This window comes from Papaver somniferum, chromosome 2 (assembly GCF_003573695.1).
Source record: "Papaver somniferum cultivar HN1 chromosome 2, ASM357369v1, whole genome shotgun sequence".
NCBI classification, from domain to species: Eukaryota; Viridiplantae; Streptophyta; class Magnoliopsida; order Ranunculales; family Papaveraceae; genus Papaver; species Papaver somniferum.
The window spans coordinates 66,776,690-66,801,940 of NC_039359.1; the positions used below are offsets into that span (position 1 = coordinate 66,776,690).

A 25,251-nucleotide genomic window follows, 5' to 3' on the forward strand; every position below is an offset into this window, starting at 1 on the left:
CTATCAATACAAGTATAATTGAGATAATGTACTGACTGATCTATAGAAATCATTCTAGTTTCACCAACTTTTGTTTCACAAAGAAAAATGAAATCAGGATTTTGAGACCTAACCAAATTTTGAAATTGCTGTTTAGTAAAACTATTTGCAATACCTTTCACATTCCAAGAAACAATTTTCATCTTAAAAAGATTTTTATAAAAATAGAAAACAAAAAAATTAAGAAATACCTTAGTCCTAGTTGTGCTCCCAGTTTGATTATCCCTTGCTGTGATCATATGAGTTGCTTGTGAAGACACAGGATTATCAGCACTATTAGCATCATGTTCCAAAACATGTGATTCTGGATTTTTCATTTCTCTGCCTTTTACCAAGTCTTTCCCCACCATTCACATGATCCTGGGAAGCTCCAACAGTTGAGCTAGATACCACAAGAAGTCCATCCTTTGGAGGTACAAAAGCTTTCCATTTGCTGATATTTTTCTGGAGTAAATTAGGTACTTGATCACCTCCCTTGGATATCAAAATTTGCTTCCTTTCACCCTTCTTAGTCTCACCAAAATAATGTGGTTTCTTATGAACCTTTGCTAGATAATCTGCAGCAGCTTTGCAGGCATCTTTAGTGTAATTGAGAATAAAATACTTGGGACATATTTTGTGTGGCTGTTTTTCATAGAAAAACTTAATCCATCTAGTTGATCCTGCATCTGTGATAGCCATAGCACCCTTTCTCAATGGATAATTAATATCCACTTGGACACAAACTTTCACAGGCTCTTCTTCAAGTGGCATACCATCTTCAGGCTGAATTGCTAGTACCTGACCAATGGTTCTTCCAATCTTAGTAATTTCCTTCACATTCATATGTTCTGGTAATATTCTCTTCATCTTGAATCCAAAAACATTGCTTATCCCAGTCTAATTCCTGATAAAGAACACCAGAATCATGGAACCTCAAGTTGATAAGATAACCATTTCTTAAAACGAAACTTAATGATATTATCATCAAGTTCATAAACTTTAAGACCCCCTTCTGAAATAAAATTCCAAACATAACTAATGTTCTTCACAACTTTCAACTCATTTTTCCTTCAATGATTATTTTCCTCACAAGACTAAACTCTGCATCTCTTTCTTTTTTATCTTCAACATCTTCAGCTTCATGGTACACAACCTCGTCTATATCACCAAGATCAATAGCAGTTTGCATAAATTTTGAAGCCAGATCATAAACAGATTTTTCACCTTCCTCCGCCATGGATACATGACTAATCTTCCTATGTACAGATTGATGAAATTAATTGGTACAATAGAATATAGTTTTCAATTGACATTTATAATGAAATAACCCTAGTGAATTAAGGGATTGAGTTGAATTTTGATAGATATTCAACCGAGAATCATGAGATAAAGATAATCCTATGAATGGTTTGTTTTCATTTTTTAGGAAAGTTGTTTTCCGAGAGTTGAATTCACAGTTGTGAATTGAAGCGATAATTACGAGTGAAAATAAAGAAAGTTGTTTGTAACAGACTTTTTTAATTTTCAGAATCCTCCAAACGCGACATTTGTTAACACACTGAGTCACTGAGGAGAATCGGCAGAGAAATAAACCCAGACAATAGAACTTGATAATATGTGAGATCACAGTATCTTCAAAAAAACATCATAACAACTTCTACAAACGCTTGAATCACAACTTCAAAAATGGCAAACACCATATGGGATAATACTAACTGTAAGCACATTCAGGAGAAAATTAGAAATACATGGTTGAAATTTAAAACCAAAAGTGATAAAAAACTAAAGAAACCTGCAAAAACCAACTTAAAATCAGTATCAATTCAAAATATACTTGAAACAGTTAAAAATAGAAGCAAAAAGGAAAGATTTAATCGAAAATTGCAGTAGAAATTCGATGAAAAATTAGACTGAGTTGACTCAACTCCGTCGCCCAATCCGCTTGACTCTAAAATGTGCCTTTGGTGGTATGTTGAACAAATAACTTACTTAACTAGGTCTTAAGTTGGGATATCATAATGGTCCACTGATGTCTTCAAAAGAAAGACAATTTCTGTTAGCATTCATCTATTCACATAAACGTATACTAAATATGGATACAGAAATAATTCTGAATGACATTAATAAGAGCTCAATGAGTGTTCAAAATGAAGCATATAAATTAGTTGATTTAGTAATCAATTACTCCCACGGACCTAATATTTTAATCTTTTCTTAAGAGGTCGTAAGAGGTAATTGTTCATTAAGTGCATCTCCGAATGCAATTGTGCTGAAGTGTTACATGAACAACTATTGTTTCTGAATTTATTAATTCACGCATATATACTCAAGGTTCATGTGTTTTGTTCCTTTTGTATCAAATCGTGCTTTGATGCTGCGAAACTAAGAAGATAAATTTCAGCAATGTACAGAGAAAACCTTAAGTCTATAAGTATCGCAGTCATAAATATTCAAACTCAATTGTGAGACTAGTATTAATGGATTCTTCATTTATAGAATCCATACATCCACAAAATTGAAGTCTGAAAACCCAGTCAACTCTAGTTGGGTTGGCTAACTAATTATAAGACATAAGTTAAGATAATATCTCAAAATTCTTGATAGCTTTCTCGTAATTTGTTCTTCGATTCTTAAGGCATTTAGTTAACATATCAACAACTTGTTATAAGTTTCATATCAGAATTAAGACGTAATGAAGATTAAATTATATCTTCTATCAAACATGAAATAAAATCTGTTAAATATATGTTATTATTTCAAAATTCTTCGAATATTCGATATATGCCTTATATGAGAGCTTTAATAATCCATATGGTATGTATTATCACATGTTAAGCTTCATTGCTATCCTTTATTTCAAAGTAAAGATCACTACTTGTAGGTAGTATGTCTTAACATACATGACCAAGAGTATGTATTTCTCCCACTGATCTTGAGGTATATGCATAAATCTGTAATAATTTCATCTAAAACTTGAAACATTTATAGTTTTGTTGAATTTCATATACCATGATGGGAGGATGCTTAAATTTCATACTTTTATTTCTAAAAATTGTAGACTAAAATTTAGCATTAATAAAGGCTATTTTCACATTTAATTAACGTAACTCTTAGGTCATACTGAGCTACTAATAATACCATGATAACTCTGAATAAGTCTTTCTTTGACACGAGAGAAAACTTATTTATAATCGATGCATCATTTCAGAGTAAAATATTTGGCTATAAGTCAGGCTTTATATCGTTTAGAGATGCAATTACAGTCATGCTAGGGCTGAAAATACCTACTTACACACAACTGTTTTGTGTCATTAGAGCAACTAAACAATATTCCAGACTTGACGTTTAACCATTGATTTTTTATTTCATAACATCAATCCATTAATCAAAATTATTATACACATAATAGTTTGTGAACCAGAAACCGAGTCTTTGCTATTCCATATCAAAATAAAATAAATACTTGTAAGCAAATCAATGAAACAACATGAATAACTTTCTTTTAATATTGGAAGTAGTTTTATTATGGAGTATTGGATCAATAATTTGTGGTCTTTCATTGTCTAACATTCCGACAATGAGAAGATTCACAATATCTGCAGAAATATTAAATAATGGGATCATTATCAAAACTTCTTGAACAGATATATCCACATACTCCCACTAATTATGCCATCAGTAATGAATTTATATTTTCGGTTTCAATAAATCTCATACTACAGTTAGAACATTAAAGAATACCATTTGAATTATTTCGGAAACCCAATGAACCAATAATAGTTTTCAAATCCAATTTGCATTCTTGGGAATGTAAGCCCTCACCTACAACCGAAAAAACCATAACTTAAAGGTGATTTAAACTAGGTTTCCATCCTTTCTAGTTCAAAGTGTGTCTTTGAAACTGCTTTACTCGGAAATTTATTTAAATCACACAGTTGTAGATAGAACATACATTCACAGATGTGTGGACGTTATGCATATGCCTCTAACCATTTTCATAAAAGTATGATTTCTCCTTTTGCTATACACCATTATGCCAAGGATAATTTGGCCTTGTGTATTGAATAACAATTCCAAACTTTTGGAGATACTATGTAAAAGATTTAGGATATTATCATGTTTTGTCATACCTTTCACAATATTCACCACCTTTGCCAGATTTTATGATTTTCACTTTCTCTATAATTTTCTCTCAATTTCAATAATGAATATTCGAGAAAATATCCACGGATTGAGATTCATAATGCAATTGATAGATGTAAACAGTAACGCGAAAAATCATCAGGTGATAAATAATTTTATCTTTCAAAATTGGACCGTAAAAAGTCTACAAAATAATCATAATCAACAATTCATAAGAACAAAGGCTGAATTTTATAATAGAGATAAATGAAATTAAGCTTACAATAGTTTCAGACCTTCAATAAGATTCTCATGTGGGTAAAACCTTATCAATGAACAATGTGAGAAATGAAAAACATTTGTAGATATCTTACCTTCTCATAAACGTAACTTTATATTTGTTTAATAGAACAACTAGAGTTACATGTGGGAGAATCTCGTCGTAACATGTATTAACAAACTCAAATAATTTTGATGTTCAACCTAATACAATATGAATTGTAGTCACCTGTGGGTGGCTATTATTTCACATGTATATGAAACATTCAGATAACCTTAATGCTTGTTTCAACGTGTGAATCAAAACTACTCGTGAGCAGCGTTGTTCTAATCGATAAACAAACTAAGAGGACTTAAAAGATAAGATTTTAGTATCACTGTGGTGATAACTAAAAAATCTAGCAATTAACAAGTACAAATGCAAATATCACACTAACTTTTCTTGTGATATTGCATAGTCCCACTCAATGATATGGACATACTTGATATGATCATAAATTTATTCGATTATGAACAATTATGAGTAACCCTAAAACATTAGTCATAAACATATACTCAAAAGCATGTCCTATACAAATTGCGAAAATATCAACACCCTTTGATAGAAAAAAATCCATACATGATGAAATCTTTCTTAAACCAGAATCGACCATTAAGCAAGTCTATAAGTATAATTCAATAATGAAATTTCGTTGAAGAAAATTCTCTGATGCATCGCTAATTTGAATTTGATACAAGATTAAAGATCGTTTAAACAAAAGGTATAATAGGGATAAAAAAGAAGGATGTTTAGACTAGGCAAATGAACATCACATATTTTCACAAACATGGGGGAATTTATCCAAAAATAAAACCTCAATTTTTATAGAGTATGCAATAAGTTTTGCATAAAACAACATAATAATATTTATGAACATCTGAAAAATCCATAATGGGTTATTCAACTCGATAGTAAGTTAATTTAAGCAAATTTTGTTTTATGCATTTTATAAAATATAATAATAAATTACATGGCATTTACTTAATCATTATCATTATTTTTATGTCTAACAAATGCAGTAAAAATTTGCACTCAAATTAGAAAAATAAAGATAAATAATAGTCGTCAAGACGTAAAGTGATTCAGATCCATAATGTAATGATGAAATAAAGATCATATCCTTCAGTAATCTCTTAAATATGTGAACTCGAATCACCTGTGAGTGGTCCTTGTTCTAATATATTTATGCCAACAATAACATTTTAAGCATCTGACAATATGCTGATTACGACTGAAAAGTTATTTAACATCACTGTGGTGATTGCTAAAAAACTTTGCTACAATGTCACTATCATAGTATCCAATAATTGCAAAACCTTAATTTATGGTTTGATGAAATGCTTAAAGCAAAGTTACAACGATTATCGCTAAGATAACACTCGCTAGTATCACTATGATGATAGCTAAAGAGTCCTGACAAAATAGTCTTAAGCACAATAACCTTACACAATTAAAAAGATTAATATTGAAGAGAAACAATATCATAATGTACAAGCAGATTTAATGGTGTCGGAAAAATAATTTTACCATAAAGTCATTTGATAAAAAAAAAATTCGATCAAAAATTGGCTTAAGTTAAGCACGAATAATTTTTGATAAAGCGGAAGCATATTAGTTGGTTCACATTTATACGTGGAAGAAAACCATTTCATAATTTCTTAGTATTATCATTGGTATTGGTTCTACTTATATACTGATTTCATCTATTATTGTGCTTAAAATAGCTTAATAATCTAATTTATAATATCATTAAACCAAAATAAGCCTAAGTCCGATTCCGTCGGAACCAATTTGTCGAAGCAAAGTCAACGGTCAAACCAAAAGACATAAGTGGTCTGTCAGACAAGGAACCAATAATATTAGGCCATCGTTAGCTCCCTTGTAAGGCCCAATGACTTACGTTAAAGCCGTTAAAACGATACTTTAATACTTTCTTTTCCATTAGTTTTTTACTTAAAAACTTTAATCCTTTATTTTCAAATGGATATGTAAGTTTTGGTTCAGGTAGGAAGACAGGAACTGACTAGGTTCTGTTATATGGGCTTATTAAACGTCAAAACACGTATGTCCCACTAATCGTTTTAATTTTCAACTTGTTAACTTAACCACACAGGCCCAAAATGTTTTAACCTAATTTGGGATTTTCAGACCTATTTTTCTTCCTAATACGTTGTTAGTGAGAACTACCACCACATCCATTTTTGAGTTTTTTCTCTCCCTCGAATCCACGCGCGCACCCGTTTTCAACGAAAACATTTCACCGACGCCCAAATTTTTTAAAATTATGTTTCGTATATCTTTTGGTTCCTTTAATACCCTTTCGTATACACCCTTCAATATTTACATCTCGATTCCAGTTGAAAAACCTATTTTCAACATTAGTAGTTTGCGTTCTTGGAGATTTCTGTGAAATCGATGGGGAGAATCGATGAAGATCATCATCAACAGTTAAATCAGCAGATTAAATTATCAAAAACGAAAGCGTAGATAAGTTTTTTCTAGCGTTATCAAGTTTTTGTTTTTCTGATAAATGATTTTACGATTTCGAAAAATTTAAAACTTTGATTACAACTCAATTTCTTGATCAGAGCAAAGATCTAATCTCGATCTCTCTTTTGAGAAAAAAAGTTCCAAAAAGTTTAGCATTTTATTAGGGTTCTTGACTGAAATTTTGATTTATCTTCCAATTTATTATTTTTATCGAAAATCTATCTTCATATTGGAATTCAGGGCATCTAAATCTCTGTTACCCATGAAATCATTTTGAATTTGGTGAATTTTTAATTTTCGAGGTTTTTTGGAATTTTTTAAGGATTTAATTTGATTGATTAAGTGGTTTTGTGTTTTAGGTGAAGAGAAATGCAATGACAAAGGTGAGATGGATAGATCATTACCAACTAAGTATGAAGAAGATGTATCTTTAATGCTATTGCTGACGATGTTTGACTTGTTTAAAGGTATATTAATTCCCAACCTTTGCTCCTTTCTGCATACGACAGTGGTTACCGTTTTTGTTAGAAATTTCTTTCTATTTTCTTAATTAATCTGTGAATTTGTGGTAAAATGTGGCAGTTCGACTCCATTAGAAACATGAGTTTCAAACAAAACATAGATTTTGATGTATGTCTTAGGTAGTGGAGCCTAGATACTACTATGATGCACTACCACGTTGTGTAACGGTAAACACCCATGAATATTTTTAAAGAACTAAGTAATGTGAATATTGGTTCTGTTATACATGATTTCGTAATACTAATTGGATGAATAGTTACATGCACAGCCGTAGGAAAGAGTAATACACTTGAACCTAAAGATAATGGTAAAGTATAGACATGGAGTGTGCTTGTAGAAACTTTTAATTTGTATATTGAATTACAATAAATGGTGTGAAGCCTATTTGCCTCTGTGATTAGCTTTGCATGCTTCAGGTCAAGGGACTTTTTATCCCATCAAACTGATATTATTAATCTTTTCAGTCGTTTATTGTGCCGAGCGACCTTGTACTCGAGTTGGTATTTATTTCTCAATTATAATGCCCTCTTCACTTACCAGCTACTGAAACATGCCAATAGTAATTCTGGTATGGACATGCTGTAACCGGCAACGATGCGAATCAGATTTTTATTCTTTTTTTGCATATATATATCGTGTTGGAATAAGACACTTCCAACCTCTGAGAAGTAAAAAACCATAACTAAATACTAATTTTCCTAGAACAGAACAAGGAATCTGTGGTTATTGCCATCTTAATGTACATACTCCTTAAGTTGGTATTATGAAATGGTATTATGAAATCCAAAAGACAAATTTCAGAAGTATATCTGTATAAATTGGTGTAGTGAAATGTATTAATTAGTGCGTCTTTACCACACTATAATGAGATGAATCATCAAACTCAAATTTACTAAGTTTGGTCAGTGACTCCATTATGCTTCATTTTTGGCATCTTACTGTATCAAATGCATACAAACACTCTATAAGGATATGCACATCATTTTTACCACACTATGGGTTGTTGTATTCTTATTTTATGTATAAAATGGTCAAGTTTTCTAAAAGCAACTATGTGTTCACCCACTGGCAAGGTGAGTATAGACTGAGAATTGAATTTTTCTTCCAGCAGATTGTGATGGTGGCTGGTAGTGACATTCTAGTTGACGATGAAAAAGTAATTGTATTTTTTTGTAATTGCAAGACTTGTTTTTTTTTTTTTTGTAGTATAAGGATTTTTGGAAGTTCATTTTTCTTGTTTTTTAGTGTTTGGTGTTTATATTGCGCATTTTCTGTAATGGTTGCATAATTTGTTATGCAGTCACTAAAATGGCTGCATAACCTATTATGCACTAGAGAAAATGGTTGCAAAAGACATTATGGAACCTTTTTTTCCTTTCGTGTGCTTAAGAATTGATGCATAACATGTTATGCATTCGAGAAATTGGATGCATAACATGTTTTCTCGAATGCATAACATGTTATGCATTTGAGAAAATAGATGCATAATCTGTTGTGCAACTACAGAAATGGCTGCATAACTTGTTATGCAGTCATGCAAATGGATGCATAATGCATCATGCAGCCATTTTCTTTTCGTTAGCATTGAAATCAACCAAAAAATGGCTGCATAATCTGTTATGCAACAATAAAAGTGTATGCATAACATGTTATACAGTAAAAAAATGGTTGCATAATGCATTATGCAGCTACTTTTTTTGTTAGCGCTAAAATAATAAAATGGCTGCATATTTTGTTATAGATCTATAAATATGGCTGCATAACTTGTCATGCATACGAGAAAATAGATGCATAACTTGTTATGCATTCGAGTAAATGGCAGCAAAACCCATTTATGCAACAACATTTTTGTTAGCATTAAAATTTATCAGAAAATGGCTACATAGCATGTTATGCAGTTTCAAATTTTGTTGCATAACTTGTTATACAGTCTAGAAAATAACTGCATTTATTACTATTCAATCTTTTTCTTTTGTGAAAATGTTACTTTTTAGGTTTATACCGCTTTTTAGTGGGTGCGTAATTATATAAGTGGATGCATGCATCAAAGTATGTCCGCACAATTTGTCATGCATCCATTGTGGTGGTTGCATAATGTGTCATGCATTATTTTTCTTTGTTAGAATGTTATTTCTAGGCATATCAATCGTTTTAGTGGTTACATAACCTAACTAGTGGATGCATTAATCAAAATATGGTTGCATAATTTGTTATGCATCTTTTGTGGTGTCTGCATAATGTGTTAGGCATCCTTTATGGTGGCTGCATAATGATGATGTATCCAGTTTTCGAAATTTCTCCCTAAAACTACAATCACTTTTGATATTTTCGTAAAAAATTCAAATTTGATATTGTAGTCTGTACTCGTTTTGTAGATCTCTTTAAAAGCTTTCCAACGAGATACAATTTATAAAATTCTAAGGCGCGGTTTTTTAGATATGTTATATTGAAGTTTGCATATCAATTATACCCCTGAAAAAATAGGATGCATAACGAGTTATGCAAACCATTTAATGAAAAGACAGAAAATCCGAGATTCCGTTGTTATACAAGTAGAAATATTAAGGGTATTTGTGTTTTATTTCTCTCTTTTTATAATTTCAAATAATTGTGGGTGTGATGGTAGCTGAAAAATATGTTGGGCCTATCAATAAGAAAAATATTTTTTCTGGGCCTTAGCCTAAGTTTCCCCGTTAACAGAAGAAATCAAACTCCCTTTTACGCAGTGAATCGGTGATAAGAAAATCAAAATCTTCCTACGATTAAAAGATGTGGCCACAAACAAAAAGCACATACGACTATTGCATCTAATCAACAGACGATCATGAGTTTTAAAACGCAAGCTCTAGATGCCAATTATAAGTTTTAATTTTATAGTTACTTGATTTTGGATTATTGAACTTCATGACAATCACACAATAAAATATGTAAGAACAGTTTATATGGATTACCTGTAGCGCTAATCCATTGTATGTTACCGATCATCTTTGGAGCAGCGATAATACCTTGTGGAGGTCATGGTTTCTGTCTCTTGACCTTAGCCGTAATGAGTCATTCCTTGGATACAATAGTGATGGTTATTGTTTCCCTTTCATAGGTAGAGAGAGGACCAAATTCCTAGAGTTTTAGTTATATCATTAGATATCGACCGTCCATCAAAGAATAGATATAAAGAAAATAATCCCAGAAATAGTAACCGACATAGTTTAGCAATATTCTATAATTAACACAATTATTACATGGCTCAAAGGAATACTCGTATATATAGAAATATTCTTACAAGGATTACTTGTCGCAGTTCATGTCTGAAGAAATGGGTGGGATTTCGTAAAGCTTAGATCTACAACTGTTTGAGACATCGTGCGCACGAGTATTGTTAACGGTACCGATAACAGGGATGGCAAGCTTAATACATTGACACACGCTTTTTCTATCTTGCTTCTCGGGCAGTTGTTGGTCGGTACTTTGATGTTATCGCAACAACTTGTTGAAGGTACGGAACCAACATTTTTCAAGTATGATAAACAAGGAGCGAAGCTAGTTATAACAGCGTCACATAAAGGTGCAACATTCATGGCTGGCCTCACAACCAGCAAGAGAGTCATTAGAACACAGACAATGATGAACTTAGAATTCATGATGGGTGTGGTGATCAATGGAAAAAAATAACTAAATTTATGTTCCAATTAGTAGAGGAAAGTTGAGTTTGTGCTTAATGGTGATGATTTATGGGTACGTTTTATACAGATGTTTACACAATTCAGTTTGGGGAATACGGTTAAAAATTGGTCATGCTTGTTAGCTTTTTGAGCTTCATGGTTTTCTTGATTGTAATTATCGCGCGGCTTGATTTATGCACCAATACAAATTTCATGATCCGCTTAAATATTTGCGGTTAATCTTAAAATTTGGGTCACCAACAATGGATCAACAGAAACAGCACACTGAAGAATTATGTTTTCCATCTCGGGTTCCTTTCTTTTTACCTTTGCTAGGTTCGATGTCCCATGACCGTAGAAATTTTGGCATGCACTTATGCAGTCACATAAGCTACCCACGCAAGGTACATTGTTGGCCGGAGTTTGACCTTGACTGGGATTTGGCATCCTAGAAACGTATCTGAATTTGATTTGGCTCCAGCCAGATGTCAGATTACTTATATTCTCATTCCTCTGATGTCTGACTTGATATTTGAATTTAAAGCATAAGTATCCGTAAAATAAAAATTCTCAAAATCTGAAAAATAAAATAAAATAAAATCAACAAACATTAATCACATATACTAAACTAATCCAAGACGACCGGTACCTCCCTAACTACTACCTGAAAATGGTGCCTGTTTTACATTTCAATAGTTGGACAACATTGGATGGACTAGTAAGAAAAAAAATGATTTTGATGGAATGTTATAATGGGTGAAACTTGGAAGAAGATATTTTTAACAATAATTACAGATATTTTTTAAGTCGGGTTATGTTCTTTAGATAAAATCAACAGTAGTAAAAGCAATGAAAATAGCACTGCTTCTGCAGTAGATAATCAGAGTCGATGTCGGGTTTGTTGTCGGATGATTATATTATGGTAACTTTACTTTCCTGATTATATGACAACACCCTTATGTTTTGTTGTTATGTTTTCTTCTTTTCTTGGTAGTATATTTTATCATTACCAACTGATGAGCTACAGTATTTTAGCTGGCTTTGCAAATAGATGGATGAGTAGACTTCTTCTTAAATCACAATCCGAAAGCATAACTCAATTTCCACCATCATCTCAATCTGTTGAACTATAAACCAGCATCTTAATATTTTATCCGTCTGCAAAACCATCGTTCTGCCAAATAAAAAGAAAAGAAAACACTTAGTTGAGCAGAGTGACTATGAACCAATTTATTTATAGCTTCATCTAAATACCTCTCTATATATATATATATATACTAGCCTAATTTTAGTTTTCACTATGATCATGAATCATAAGTTATCCATTTAATGGCATAAAATATACGCGACCATAAACTAAACAATTGATGAATGAATTGAATCTGAAATGAAGTGTGACTTGCATCATTTTTCACAGTAGCAAATAGTTTTACAGTTCTACTTGTTGTCGAGGAAAAAAAAAGATGAAATTAAGCCTGACGGAACAAGATGTGGACAAGTGGGGCAACTGCCCCGTATGCCAAGTGACTTCCGAAACTAATTTATATATAGATAGTTGGATAGTCAAAAAGAAGTTTCTAAATTTGTCTTAGCTTGTTCCCACTTACATATGTTGATCCTATTTCAAAGTCTCATGCCCGATAAGGCTCCAAATAAGTGGGATTCGCAGGTAACTGTTGGGGTGGCCCTGCCTCTGATTCAGCTGTTCAAACTTTGTTGGTACATTAGACTCAAATGTGATTCGATCATATTTTGTTCTTTCAGAAAAAGTAGAAAGATTTTGCAAATTACATTAGCAAAAAGGAAAACTAGTAGTGGGTGATTGACGAAGAGTCTCGTCGAATCAGATCCTAAGCACATTATACCAAAGAACACCTGTGAGGACCATATATAAACACTAGGAATAAGTTAACAAAAGTGGAGCTCATGATAATATTGAATTCAGTTGAATATAGCTAAGGAAAGAATCAGGTTCTTCCTCTCTAGCTTTTACATTCTTTTGATATCAACACAAAACCCTACCAACTCCATACCCATCTTCAAGTTCCATCTCCATCTCCAACCCCGAACTGTGAATCCTGAATCCGCTTTCTCTACTCGAATTACATGGTACGAATTTACATAACTTTGATGCTCTTTTTTCTTCTTCTTCTGATTTAAATCTTTTGCTAGGCCTTGTACATTAATGCACGAATTTGTTTGTGTGTGTAGGATGCTGAGAAGGAGAAGAAAATTGTAGGAAGGAAAACTATAAAAGTAGGGCCTTGGGGAGGACATGGTGGAACTAGTTGGGATGATGGAAGTTTCAATGGTGTAAGAGAAATCACAATTGTTTATGATCGATGTATTGATTCGATAAGAATTACGTATGATAAGAACGGCAAGCCGGTGTTGTCAGAAAAACATGGTGGTACTGGCGGACACCGAACCTCTAGTGTGAGTATAATAAGATCAATCAAAAATTTCCTTCACTTAGATTCTTCATTACTTTGTCAAGCAACATCATATGCTACCTTTATTTGGATCACTCGTATGACGATTTGACTCATAAACAGGTCACCCAGCTAGTTATGTCAACCAAGTCGTACTTAGACCGATTTTAGCCAACTTAACTGATTGAGTCATAACTCAAATCATTTTCCCTTTAGTATAGTATCTAACTCGTTCAACTCAGTATGGTTGAGCCTAGAAGAAATATAATTCATATGAAAGCACAAAGTGATCTCAGTATAACTTTTAATTTCATGTAGATCAAGCTACGGTACCCGGAGGAGTTCTTGACGTCTGTAAGCGGCTATTACGGCTCTGTCGTACATAGCGGCACCCCTGTAATCCGATCGTTAACGTTCAAGAGTAACCGGAGGACATTTGGACCGTTTGGAATAGAAGAAGGAACACCATTCTCATTCCCAATGGATGGAGGTCTGATCGTGGGATTCAGAGGGAGAAGTGGATGGCATTTGGATTCCATTGGGTTTTACTTGTCTCGTGCCCATACAACGACGTTTTTGGATAAAATACATGCGCAGTTCAAGAAATTACTTAGGCCGAAGAATGGAGAAGAAACTCATAGCCCGAAGAATGGAGAAAAAACGCATACGCCCAAGCAGAAGCCTGGTAAAGATTATACATATTAAATCTTCCTCCACAATAAAGGGCATGACATATATGCACGAGAGGAAGCCTGATTAAGCTACCTATATATTAAGGTGTTGTTGCGTCACAATTTGCATTAGTATTGAATCTATTTATAAGAAAAGATAAATTTGCTTTGGTAATATTGATGGGTTTTTGTTTTTCCATAAATTTCAATGTAGGTAAGCTGTCTAAGATCTTATTGTAATGTTTTCCAGCAGTTTTATAAAATCTGCTTGATATAAGCTATATTCATCTAGCATAGTTTTTGCTCGCGCCGCTTGTACTTTTGATCTTGATTCTAGCTGCTAGCATCACACCCACCTATTTTACAATATGAACAACATTTTAAGAAATAAGTTAATTTAATTGTAGATACCAAAATATGGACCGCCACGTGGACATAGGGAAGACGCGAGAATCAGGCCAGAAGATCCTGTACCGTGTCCCGAAAATCTTCGTCAGTGACTTGTCAAATCAAGTCAGAGTCACCATTATTGACTAGTTAACGAGGTAAAAACCATGTGCGAGATAGTGTTTCATCACGAAGTAATCTCCTAGGGGAATATGGGCTATGAAGGATCAGTGGAGTACCCTACAAGATACTAGCCGCGAAGTAGAAAAGGACGAAGTAAGATTACTTGGATGAGAAGACAAGCCACGAAGTAGATAAATTATGGAGCAAGAAAAGAGACAGGTGTCCCGAAAAGCCCATGTGAGAATAGCGAAAGAAGGGGAAAGAAGGGGAAAAACTTTATGAAAAATGGTCTGGACGAAGTATAAGGCACCTCCGCGAGAACGTAGCGAGGTAAAGTGAGTTGTACACCAATTGGGTTGGTTGGCCTATAAATAGAGGTCCTTGGGAAAGATTTAAGGGATCGGATTTTGGGAGAGTGAGAGAGCTAAGCCTAGAGTGAGATTATGGTTTCCTTGTATTCAAGAACTTGTATCTTTGTCACTTTGAATGATTCATCAATAAAGATTTCTTTGTTTATATTACTTAGTATGTCATAGATCTTGGATACTATCATTGTGGGTGTGCTATTGGGTTTCTAGTAGTTACATTTTGGCGTCCAGAAACAAGGAACTTAGATTGGGGTTTATCCTCATCTAAGAGTTTGTGAGAAAATAAAACCATTTTAAGGTTGTAATAGTTTGAAATCTAGGCGAGTTGTTTTGTGCAGAGAGTTCTGTAGAGTTAGTGATTTAGTCGTGTATAAAGATCTAATATCTGAAAGAGAAAGTCGGTGAGGCGGCAGAAGGAAAAACAGACATAACAAGAGTTGAACGATGGTAGGAAAAGAAAGACGAGTGGAACCCCTAACGGCGATAAGGAAGAGAAAGCGGTTGGAAGGAAGCCCTGAAGAAAGGGGAGAAGGGAGAAACTCCCATAGCAGATGAAAGACGAGAAGTCATAAGGCAACGTAAAGGCAAGAAGAGTGTAGAGGATGAATCCATGACGGAACCATCTCAAATCGTGAAAGTCTGGGCTATTACATAAGGGGAAACGAATCGAGAAGAAGTGGAGGGGAATGAGGGTAATAAAGAAATGATATCGGAAAAACCGAGTAAAGCAATCCGTCGAGATAAGGGGCGAGTGAAGTACCAGCCGGAGTGGCAAGAAGGAACTGCAAAACGAGGCAGTCAGACAAAACGAGAGGAATACGAACGTGGCAGCAAAATGGAGGTTGGAATCTCGCGAGAAGAAAACGCTAGTTCATAAATGATAACAACTTCATATCAGAAATGACCATGTATGGGGAGGAGAGTCCCTACGAAGATTACGAAGAAGATGACGAACGGAGAATGCAGAAAAAAAGGTTGCTAAAAGGATATGACCGGGAAAGAGACCTAAGAAGGATGTTAGTGGAGGCGAGAACGGAAAATCATAAGCTAAGATACGAAGAAGGAAGGAGGCGTGAGGAGGAAAGCGAAAGCAATGAGCGAGAAAGAGATATTGATGAATCGGTAAGAGGGGTAATGGACCACGAAATCTTACGAGAGCTGCGAAGATTGCGGATTCAGATGGGAAATTCGCAAAGACAAGACAAGTTGCAATGGATGGAGAATAAGGTTATGTTGACCGCTATGGTGAAAACAACATCAGAAGGAGAGCTGAAGTGGGTTGACCGAAAGCGGGAAAAATCCTCGCAGAAGGATCTAAAGTCGCGAAGTGATAAAGACGAAGGACACCAGCTGAGGAACATAAATCCAACGAAGCAAGGAGTAAACGCTAGGACAGAGTTAGAATTCCCAAAGCTTAACACAACTGTGGAGAGGATATGGGAGGAAGTGATAGTGACTGAGGAAATTCCAACACCACCAAATTTGGGAAGAGAACCAACTCCTAGGAAGAGTCACGAGTTATGCAGATATCATAGTTTTCATGAACATCATACGAACAATTGCAGGAGTGTTAGGAAGATCATATTTCACCTCATGGAACAGGGAAAACTCCCACATTACGTAGAAGGTCTCAACATTATTATGAAGACCTGACGGGACAACATCAAGTCAAAGCAGACCAAGGAGGGAAGTCGTTTGGCTTCAATTTTGTAGTACATTCGAAGGAAGATTTCCTCAACTTCCAGGATAACGTGCTCTCAAGGATATACAAGGTGGATTACGAAGGGAACGAGATATTTCCAGTAGAAAAGAAAGATCCACCAGAAGAATGGCAAATGAGAGACATATCATTTTCAGCACGGGATGCACCAAAAGGAGGGGCTCAGCATATGGATTCATTGGCCATCACCTTGACCATTTGTAAACATTCGTTAGAAGAAGAAAGCAAACGAAGAATGTGGGTTGTGGACAAAGTTTTGATAGATATGGGGAGTTCGGTAGATGTCCTCTTCTACCATATGTTCAGATCCCTGGGGTATGAGGATTCTGACATGATACCATCGACATATACACTTTACGGATTCAATGGGTTGGCAACGAAACCAAAAGGTGAGATATGAGTGAGGATCCTCGCAGGAGAATTAGAAACAATAGTTATTGTTTGCGTGGTGTATGTGGAGTCACCCTAAAACGCCCTCATGGGCCGACCATGGATCCATAGGATAAAGGGAGTCATGTCAACCTACCACCAATTGTTACGATTCCCCATGCCCAGTGGGATTGGTGAGATGCGTGGAAACAACGAAGACGCGGAAGAATATGATGAGAAGGACATTGAGAATTACGAAGGAAGATTGAAAAGGAAGAAGGGACGAAAGAAGAAAATACTCGAGCTGAAAAAAGAGGACGAGCTAAGGGTATACATGGAAAGAGCTAAAGAATGATGGGAAATACCCAGGGAGATACCAGAAGAAGAGGGAGATCTTGTGAAACCGATAAAGGAGCCGACACCACTAGGAGAACCGGTCATGAATTTTGCTGCGGTAGAACCAACAAAGGACGTAAACTTAGGGACTGACGATGAACCCAAGATCCTAAAAATTGGGATGACAATGGACAAAGAAGAAGAAGCGAGGCTAGTTGAATTGCTAAAAAAATATGGTGACATATTTGCGTGGAGCATGGAGGAAATGCCAGGAATTGATCCACGAGTGGCATGTCATAGATTAGATCTAGATCCGGCAATCAAGCCAATCAGGCAACGAATAAGGAAGATCGCCACAACATATTATGAGCAAATTGATAAGGAACTTCAAAAGATGATGGATGCAGGAATCATAAGGCCGGAAAAATATCCAGATTGGATTGCGAACATGGTAATCGTGCCCAAGAAGAACAATGTAATAAGAATATGTATTGATTTTAGCGACCTGAATACCGTGTTCCCCAAAGATAGCTTTCCACTACCAAATATCCCACAGACGGTGGAGTCAGCATTTGGATACAAAAGGTTGTCATCCATGGATGGGTATTGTGGATACAATCAAATACCATTGGCTGAAGAAGGCCAGGAACACACGGCTTTCTTCGCTCCTAGAGGGTTGTACTGTTACACAAGGATGCCATTTGAATTGAAAAATGTGGGGCGACATATCAACGGATGGTGGAGAAAATTATCGCCAAGTGGGTACACACAAAGTTAGAAGTTTATGTGGATGATATGCTAGTCAAGACAAAGGATTCAGGGGATCATGTGGAAGACTTGAGGGAGATCTTTGAACAAATGAGGAAATACAAAATGAAGATAAACCCAATAAAATGCATCTTTGGGGTGGAATCAGCGAAGTTTCTGGGACACATAGTTTCACGAAAAGGCATAGAAGTTTACCCAGCAAAAGTCCAGGCTATACTAGAAATGCCCTCACCCGCCACCATAAAAGACGTACAAAAATTAAACGGGAAGTTAGCAGCTTTGGGAAGATTTATCTCGCGATCCTCAGACAAATGTAATCACTTCTTTGACATTTTGAAGAAAAGAGAAAAGTTCGCATGGACGCAAGAGCGTGAAGAAGCGTTGAAGGGTATAAAGGAGTGTTAGAGCATTGCTCGGTCGAACTCGCATGCGTTGCTATCTCAAGCATGTTTAGTGATAAAAACTATAAGTCTTGATTTCTAGTCTACTATAGATAAGTCTCGTACTAGGATAGAAAGTGTAGTTGAGCTCAAGGACTTCATGGCGGTTCATCATACAAGAAGAAGAACTACTCAAGGAACCGGTGGAACTTCTCGACAGAAAGATATGTGAAGACTTGAACTTATCTGTCACTCAAAAGTCTATCTACTCTATCTCCTACTTCTTGAAATAAAAAGTCGTATGCTATATATAGACTTAGATTATACACATTTGGTATTTCGAGCCGAGTATACCTCGCCTATCTATATCTCAAAATATGTGTTGGTAAGAGTTTCGCTTCGACCATGTTTATCTTTACCTAGTGACGTAAGTCATGATATGTTTCAATCACTTTGAAAATTGATTTGACGAGAAATGGTGTAACAACTATATAACGTCCTCTAAGAATGTTTCAATGGTTGGAATGAGAGTTTAGATTACATAACCAATGATGGACATAAGTATTTTTGTGGAAACAGATATGTGCATAAGTCCTATCCCTTGAACCAAAGTTTACGAACTTTGTTGATCAAGAGAAACCGGAAAAATGGCTTGTTTCCAAGTCCGCAAACTCAGTCCGCGAACTGCCGAACTTCTCATCCAGAGAAATTCTGCTGGAGTTGACAAACTTGTTGCGTGAGTACCAGTCCGCGAACCCAGTCTGCGAACCGGAGGAAAGTCTTTGTCGAGATTTTCTGTTGGATTTTGTAAACTCTGCCCTGTTGCTTAAGTACGCGAACCTAGTGTGTGAACTTAATAAAGTTACATATCTGAAGATGATTTCTGAACTTAAACTTATAAAGACTAAGGAATGCAATTTACAAACCGTGGTTGTAAAGTTCATGAACAGATTCGAGTGAATCAAATCATATTTGCTTCAATTGTGTCTTGTGTAGTACATAAGATTTCCTTGAAATTAATTGAACAAATATCTAACTAGTTCATTTGAGTCGTTTGAACTAGTTATGGTGAGTAAGAATATGGTTGGTTATCAAATGCTCATATGGATAACCTTTTGGTTAAATATTGTTGAACCAACAATGTACACGTTTGGGTACGGTTAACAAACCTAGAAGCGTGCATTTCATTTGTGTATAACAAGCTAAGTTTTCGATCTAACGGTTGAGAAATATTAGTTTGAATCTAAATAAGGTTTTCATCTAACTGTGGATATTGTTTGATTTGTGACCAAGGCGAAACCCTGAATTGAAAGACTATATAAGGGGACATCTAGAAACTCTGCAAAACTAAACCCCACACCTCATGTGTGATACTAGTTTGGGTTCTAGAGTCGTTTCTCCTTTAACCTTTGGTTTTCTTCTTCTAAAACCAGGTTAAAGAATTAAAGACTTCATTGGGATTGTGAAGCCAGACCTATACTACTTTATCGTAATTGTGTGATCTGATCTTGCATATTCTATCATACGAGTACAATCAGATTGATTGGCTTGAGATTAATATCTACGATAGGCAAGATATAAAAAGTAGTCATAAACATCTTCATCTCATTGTTTGTGATTCTGCAACATCTTGTTTCGCTACCATACGATTAAGATTGTTGTGAGGTTATTGATTTATCTAGGTTGTTCTTCGGGAATATAAGACCGGATTATCAATTGGTTCCTGTTCACCTTGATTATTATCAAAATACGGAACAAAAATTTTAGGGTTTTTCTATGGGAGACAGATTGATCCTTTGATAGACTTGTCTGTGTGAGACAGATTTGTTTATTGTCAAAGCCTGCGATTTTGGATCGTAGCAACTCTTAGTTGTGGGTGAGATCAGCTAAGGGAATCAAGTGCGCAGTATCCAGCTGGGATCAGAGGCGTAGGGAGTATAACTGTGACTTGTATCAGTGGGAGACTGATTGGGGTTCAACTACAGTCCAGTCCGAAGTTAGCTTGAAGTAGGCTAATGTCTGTAGCGGCTTAATACAGTGTGTGTTCAATCAGGACTAGGTCCCGGGGTTTTTCTGTATTTGCGGTTTCCTCGTTAACAAAATTTCTGGTGTCTGTGTTATTTCAGTTTCCGCATTATATTGTTTTATCTTTATAATTGAAATAATACAGTTTGTGCGTTAGATCATCAATTAGTGTAATCCAACCTTTGGTTGTTGGTTGTCATTGATTGATCCTTGGATATTGGTCTTTGGTACCATCCAAGTTATTCCTTGTATTTGATTAGTACTCGCAGTTTCTGTTTGAGGAAATCAAATCAAGAGAGAGAGATATAAACTCGTTGATGTACTTTTAATTGATTGAGTCTTGTTGATTCTCTTAAAAGTATATTTGAGTTTGTCTCTACAGATTGCTAAGCGAAATATTGGGTGGTGTTGTTAGACCCCCGCTTTTTCAAGGAGTACCTTATTAAATTGTCCATCTTATAAAAACCAGAACCCAGAGAGGAACTGTTGCTTTGTCTCGCGGAAATACCAAACACTCTTAGTGCCGTCTTACTTCGGAACGACGAGGGCTAGAGAAACCAATCTTTTACGTCAGCAAAACCCTTAGCTTCGCGGAGAAAAATTACCCAAAGATTGAAAAATTGATACTGTCATTGTTTTACACATCACGAAAGTTACAAACCTATTTCCAAACCCACAAAATTAAAGTCCTTACAAGAATTCCTATAGAATCGGTCTTAAAGAATTCAAAAAGAGTTGGGAGAGTAGAAAGATGGAATACCCAAATTGATCAATTTAAGATAAAGTATGAAGTACAGACTTCTACGAAGTCGAACATAATCGCAGAGTTTCTTGCTGAATTTCCCTCGGCAGAAGATGAAAGCATAGGGGAAATGATGGATGTAGACGATAGTCGGCCAGACCCTAAGGACTTGTTACAGTAGAATCATCCTAGAAGGTGGGAAATATTCGTCGATGGATCATCAAACAGTTGTGGAGTAGGAATAGGAATAGTATTCACTTCGCCCACAGAGATCAGGATAGTTTTATGCTTTCGGCTGGAATACAAAGCAACAAATAACGAGACTGAGTATGAAGCAGTGATACAAGCTTTAAGGATTGCGATAGAAATGGGATTAGATGAAGTACGAATTACCAGTGATTCGCAGCTAGTGGTTCGCCAAATTGAAGGTAGATATAACGCAGTTGATCCGGTGATGCAAAGATATCAGCAACTCGTGAAAGAATGCTCAATAAAGATATGAAGCCTTATTTTGAGAAACATAGGCCGAGACAATAACAGGCATGCAGACGCACTTGCCTTCATAGACTCAATGATTGAGGATCCAAAAATCGGGCATATCATGATTGAGCGGTTAATGCAACCCTCAGTACACAGAGAGGAAACAGAGTCCCAAGTGATGATGATAGAAGAATGGGATGTGGAAATAAGCGATGATGATTGGCGAGCCCCAATCTATAACTATTTGATGAAAGGAGATCTCCCGCGAGATAGGGAAGAGGCAAATAAAATTAAAAGTAAGTCCAAGAATTACGAGGTGCGAGAAGGAATCCTGTACAGAAGATCGTATTTGGGTCCGATGATGAGATGCTTGTCACAGAAAGAGGGGATAGAAATCATGAAATCAATTCGCTGTGGGGACGCTGGTAACCATAGTGGAACCAGGTCACTATCTCTCAAAACCAGGACACAAGGGTACTTTTGTCCATATATGCACAAAGACGCGAAAGATATCTCCACGAGGTGTGAATCCTGCCAAAGATTTGGGAAAAGGATACATGCACCATCCACGAGCTTAAACTATGTATTAAGTGTATGGCCCTTCGCCATGTGGGGAATAGATATCGTGGGACCATTAGTAACCGGGACAAAACAAAGGAGGTACCTGATAATAGCAACAGATTATTTCACGAAAAGGGTGGAAGCAAAATCCTTACATCACACGCGAGACGGTGACGTATACGATTTCATCCTGGAGCATATTATTTGTAGATTCAGAATACCAGTCATGATCGTTTCGGACAATGGGAAACAGTTTGAAAGATAAAATGTAAGAATGATGTTCAACGCATTCAAAATTCAATCCGAGAAGTCAACTCCGTTATACCCACATAGCAACGCGTAGGCGGAGGATACAAACAAGACGCTAACAACAACATTGAAGAAAAAGTTGTACGTTCATCATAAAATATGGTGTGAACAGATCCCAAACGTGTTATGGTCATATAGAACCACCAGGAGAGATGCAACGGGTATGTCACCCTTTTGTTTGACATATGGAGTTGAGGCGGTGCTTCCTGTCGAAGTCATCCTTCCAACCACGAGAAGAAAAGCATGGGAGAAAGGGCTAAACTCGGATTTGATTCTAGCGAAGTTAGACGACCTCGAGGAAAAGAGGGAAATTACGTTACAACATATGGAAAATTATCATCAGAGGTTTTCTAAGGGAGTATAACAAAAGAGTAAAACCCCGAAGATTCGTACCTGGAGAGTTTGTGCTACGAGAAATATCCCCATACCAAAGGGGATCAGGAGGAAATATAGAGCCTACGTGGGAAGGCCCTTATATCATGAAAATGGTAGTTGGCAATGGGGCATATGAGTTGGAAGATTGCGAAGGGAAGGACACAGATGAAGAAGGGAATATAATATATGGCGAGATTGAGATGCAAGATCGAAAATTGGATCATCCCTGGAATCCAGTCTATATCAAGAAGTACTACCCATGAATGTAAGTGATAATGCAGAAAAGGCAATAAATGTGTAGCTGAATGGAGTTTATTAATGAAATATCTCTTCCATAATCAACTTATACAGTGGCAAGATCTTTGAAATAAGAAAACAAAACTCACGAGATAACTAAAGAGAAATAAGACCTCACATTAGGAGGAAAATAAGATTCATGAAATAAACAGTTTCTAGGGAAACTTAAAACCTTCGCCCAGGAAGGCTGAGAATCCACGGCATACACCCTAGTTCGCATGAAAGTTCAAGAGGCAAGAGCTAACGCATGTCGTGAACAACTCTTAGAGAGATAAGTTAGGGGCAATGATAAGACCTATCCGCTGAAGGTCCTTTTTATGATGGCCTTCAGTAAGGGGTGCAAAAATATGACCAAGGCGCCGACGTATTCGGTTGAGATGTGGGTTCCTGAGACGTCTAGAGCGTTACCGACCATATCCGTATGGCATGTCTTGGCTACGATGCACTCGATCCCAAAGAAACCTCACTTAGGGTGTGTCTTCTTAACCCCAAGCCATATCGGCGAAGGTGATAAGAAGCCACGAAAACAACTGAATTTCGTAATAACTGGATTGGGAGGAGACCAACATGCATGTCAGGGTTAACCTCCTTGAAGAGGCAATCAGGGGGAATATAAAGGGATGTCACCCTCCAGATTAGAGAGCTGTGTGACCAAAAAAGACGGCAATTTCATGGGGATAATGTTCATGGGAACATCTAGGCTTGTCGCATTGTCGCGGAGAAAAATAAAATAAATGTTAATACCAGATAGATGGATTATTATGCGCAAGGGTACTAAGCGCCTGATACTTCGTCGAATTAAGATTCTTCAAAAAGGATGAGGCATAATAAGACCTTAACTAGGAGGCGCAACACAATTTTTTCTGAGTAATTGGCCATGATAAGACTAGAAACTACATGGGTTAGATTTAAAATATGGATTGAAAGCTAAGAATTGGAATTATCGATCTACATCTCTTGATTTAAGAAACAATTAGGAAAAAGAATTATAAATCTAGGTCTTTAAAAGATAATAGTAAGAAATAACAACTAAATATGACAAGGGTAACGGATCACTATAAAAGTTTTACCTCGTAGGCTCCATTAGTTCATCACTAGAAGAAAAAAATTAGGTCGGAACCAAGCACCTCATAAAGAATCGTTTAAATACATAATAGAAAATTGAACATCAAACACACATACACATTGATAAATCAATGAAGGAACATAGATAAATTAGAGTACCTGTCTTTAAATCATCTCAGTTCTGAACGATTTCTACGAAAACGGAAATAAAAAAACCCCAAAATTTCATTTATTTATCAGAAAACCCACAAATCTCAGATCTAAAGGATTTCTATGAGTTTTAATTAATAATATTAAGGTTTACGAGAGACATATTTTGATTTCTGAAAATTTGGTTTTGATTTCGAAGAACTCGAATTCTCGATCTAGGTTTAGAAAGAAGAAAACAAATAGGAGAACAAGATATTTTGGAGAGATAAGAGTTCTAAATCATGAGATTAAGATTCAGGATAGAAAGATTTTGGTTTCTGCAAATGTGATTTTATTTTCGAAGATGACGATTTAGGTTTAGAAGAAGAAAAAGAAAAAATGAGCAGAAGAAGATAATGTTTTGGGAGAGAAAAGATAATGGGGTAATTTGCATTACCTCCCCGGAAAAGATTATAATTTGAGTTACCTCCCTTACAGATTTTAAATTAGCAAGACCTCCTTTTATCATTATTCCGTCCAAAGATTTCGTTATATGCCACGTAATACATGTATGTGTGGCA

At 35.7% G+C, this 25,251-nt stretch overlaps 1 protein-coding gene and 1 long non-coding RNA gene across 2 annotated transcripts; both read left to right on the top strand.

The window, feature by feature from the left end:
* Positions 1 to 6,644: 6,644 nt before the first annotated feature.
* Positions 6,645 to 11,286, top strand: LOC113347915. The gene is made up of 2 exons (XR_003359324.1): positions 6,645 to 7,419; positions 10,773 to 11,286. It is a non-coding gene; the product is annotated as an uncharacterized LOC113347915 (long non-coding RNA).
* A 1,788-nt stretch (positions 11,287 to 13,074) lies between these two features.
* Positions 13,075 to 14,514, top strand: LOC113353446 (jacalin-related lectin 19-like). The gene is made up of 3 exons (XM_026597045.1): positions 13,075 to 13,242; positions 13,345 to 13,569; positions 13,884 to 14,514. Exons 1-3 carry the CDS (start codon positions 13,240 to 13,242, stop codon positions 14,268 to 14,270), a joined length of 615 nt encoding a protein of 204 aa, XP_026452830.1. The 5' UTR covers positions 13,075 to 13,239; the 3' UTR covers positions 14,271 to 14,514.
* Positions 14,515 to 25,251: the final 10,737 nt, after the last annotated feature.

What these genes read in the sequence shown, in the direction of transcription:
- LOC113353446 (XM_026597045.1), top strand. An exon ending in GCGGACACCGAACCTCTAGT is followed by an intron (nt 13,570 to 13,883) that starts GTGAGTATAATA and finishes AATTTCATGTAG; the next exon opens with ATCAAGCTACGGTACCCGGA.